General features: G+C 39.2%; 1 protein-coding gene across 1 annotated transcript; it reads left to right on the top strand.

The window, feature by feature from the left end:
* Window positions 1-1,561: 1,561 nt before the first annotated feature.
* On the top strand, window positions 1,562-2,784 carry LOC125107880 (ADP/ATP translocase 2-like). Its single transcript, XM_047743347.1, is given in 2 exon segments — window positions 1,562-1,871; window positions 1,874-2,784. Coding segments are annotated over 2 exon segments (894 nt in total). The 5' UTR covers window positions 1,562-1,624; the 3' UTR covers window positions 2,521-2,784.
* The last annotated feature ends 236 nt before the right edge of the window (window positions 2,785-3,020 follow it).

Genomic DNA, 3,020 nt, shown 5'->3' with positions numbered 1-3,020 from the left:
ATAGAACAGTTCAAAGTATGAAAATAGTCAATAAAAAATAAGTTTGTGGAAAAGAATAAGTTTATGGAAACAGAATTAGAACTTAAAGTTCTCTAAAATTATTTTTTTTCTTAGCATTTGGCATACCATATTACCTGAATCACCATCTCAGAGGAGTGAAAAGAAAATGATGCTTCGAGTTTCCCTGAGGTAGAAGCCAGTCTTTGCAATCAGGTGAGGCCTCAGACATACTAAAGGTGGTATATTAGAAATGACATCCATGTATAAATACAAGATGATCAAAATATAAATCACATGAAAGGGGAATATATAAAATGTTACCCATTAACAAATGAGAAGATAAGGAAACTTCTCTGCGTTGGTCTGGGCTCTAGTTAAGAATTAAAGAAAAAAAAAAGAAAGAGTTCCCTTAATCACTATGGAACTATGAACCAGGTTTCAAAAGGTATACTCAGAGGAAACTCTCAGAATGTGGGTTCTTGTTCTTACAAATTGTTGTATTGTACCCTAAAATGTTCAGATAGTATTAACTGTTTATCAAGTTTTAGAAATACTATCAAATGTTAAAAATAACACATGAGTAGAAATTTAAAATATTAGAAATTAAAAAAACACCAAAGGAAAAAAATTTTAAAAGTAACCAGATAGGAAAGAAAATATTAACTAACAACCATGATGCAAATAGTCAACTTCTCAAGAGCTACAATAATTGTCGGATGGAAGGAGAAAATATCATTGAAAAGGTGAAGAAATAATTGGTAAGCTTGAATTTTAAATCTCACTAAGTATTTTCCTTTTTAACTATTTTAAATATTATTTAAGAATAAAGCAATATAGATATTTTTAGACCCAAAAGCAGACAATAGAGATATTTTCAGACCTGAAGAGTGTCTATATTTAACAATAAAATTTCTTGTTGAGTGAATTAATAAAAAATATATATTTTGAATAAAAATATCATAACATCCACATGGAAGGGCTGGGATATAGATAAATGTGATTAGAGAATTTAGGAACATGTGGGTGGATCTAAAGAATCACTGCTAGTATAAAAGTAATTACAATGGAACACTGAAAAAATAAAATTAAATTAAAGAAAGTAATTACAATAATGACAAATGTTGGAGAGTGCATAAAACATAATGATTTTAATATCCTGGAAAAATAGTAAATTGAATTGTATTGCATGTCATTACAGTTAAAGTTTTAACATTCTACTATTTTATTTTTTTTTATTTATTTTTATTTTTTTTAATTTTTTTTTGAAGATTTTATTTATTTATTTGACACAGAGAGAGAGAGATCACAAGCAGGCAGAGCAGCAGGCAGAGACAGAGGAGAAGCAGGCTCCCTGCTGAGTGGAGAGCCCGATGCAGGGCTCGATCCCAGGACCCTGAGATCATGACCTGAGCCGAAGGCAGAGGCTTTAACCCACTGAGCCACCCAGGTGCCCCACATTCTACTATTTTAATAAAGAGGATAGACATGCTTATTGATTTAAAAATCCATATAAAAATGGTGAACTTGATCTTTTGTTAAAATACAGGTTGAAAGAGTCCAGAGTCCCGGAGTCCCAGCCGGTTCCTACCGCAGTCCCACAGTTGGCCGTCTCATTCCTTTCAACATGACAGATGCCGCTGTGTCCTTCGCCAAGGACTTCCTGGCGGGTGGAGTGGCCGCGGCCATCTCCAAGACGGCAGTAGCGCCCATAGAGCGGGTCAAGCTGCTGCTGCAGGTGCAGCATGCCAGCAAGCAAATCACTGCGGAAAAGCAATACAAGGACATTATAGACTGCGTGGTTCGTATCCCCAAGGAGCAGGGAGTCCTGTCCTTCTGGCGCGGTAACCTGGCCAATGTCATCAGATACTTCCCACCCAGGCTCTCAACTTCGCCTTCAAAGATAAGTACAAGCAGATCTTCCTGGGTGGCGTGGACAAGAGAACCCAGTTTTGGCGCTACTTTGCCGGGAATCTGGCATCGGGTGGTGCAGCTGGAGCCACGTCCTTGTGCTTTGTGTATCCTCTTGATTTTGCCCGTACCCGCCTAGCAGCCGATGTGGGCAAAGCCGGAGCTGAAAGGGAATTCAGAGGCCTTGGTGACTGCCTGGTTAAGATCTACAAATCTGATGGCATTAGGGGCCTGTACCAAGGCTTCAATGTGTCTGTGCAGGGTATTATCATCTACCGAGCCACCTACTTCGGTATCTATGACACCTCCAAGGGAATGCTTCCAGACCCCAAGAATACTCACATCTTCATCAGCTGGATGATCACACAGTCTGTCACAGCGGTTGCTGGGTTGACTTCCTATCCATTTGACACTGTTCGCCGCCGAATGATGATGCAGTCTGGGCGCAAAGGGACTGACATCATGTACACAGGCACAGTGGATTGCTGGAGGAAGATCGCACGCAATGAAGGGGCCAAAGCGTTTTTCAAGGGGGCGTGGTCCAATGTTCTCCGGGGCATGGGTGGTGCTTTCGTGCTGGTCTTGTACGATGAAATCAAGAAGTTCACATAAGTTATTTTGGAGCCTTCTCCCCCTCCCCCCCCCCGCCCCGGAACAGGCATGTTGTATGATAGAACATATCCTGAGCATTCTTGACAGACTGTTCGCTGTCTGTTTATCGATGGCAACTTTCACTGGTTAAACGGGAAGCAATAATACATGAGCAGTTTTCTCTTAAAGCCATTTCCACGATGATGGGACTCAATTATATTTTTTATTTCAGTCACTCCTGATAAATTTGAAGAAATAAAAAATATCTGAAAAAAAAATACAGGTTGAAAGAGACTATCATTTTCAGCCTAAAAATTAAAACCAGTATGAGAAACTACAAAGTCATTTTTTCCACACCAAAGTACGGGATACACAAAAATCTAAATAAGTTAAATTCCAGAAATTGACAAGGCAGGTGAAGGAGAGAAGAGTCATAAAGCTGTTGCCATCTCTGGCAAATTGAGAGGAGGATAAATCTATCATCAATGGGAGTGAAAAGAAATCATCCCAGCTTTTGAAAA

This window comes from Lutra lutra, chromosome 8 (genome assembly GCF_902655055.1).
Source record: "Lutra lutra chromosome 8, mLutLut1.2, whole genome shotgun sequence".
NCBI classification, from domain to species: domain Eukaryota; kingdom Metazoa; phylum Chordata; class Mammalia; order Carnivora; family Mustelidae; genus Lutra; species Lutra lutra.
This window is presented reverse-complemented; position numbering and strand designations above follow the sequence as displayed.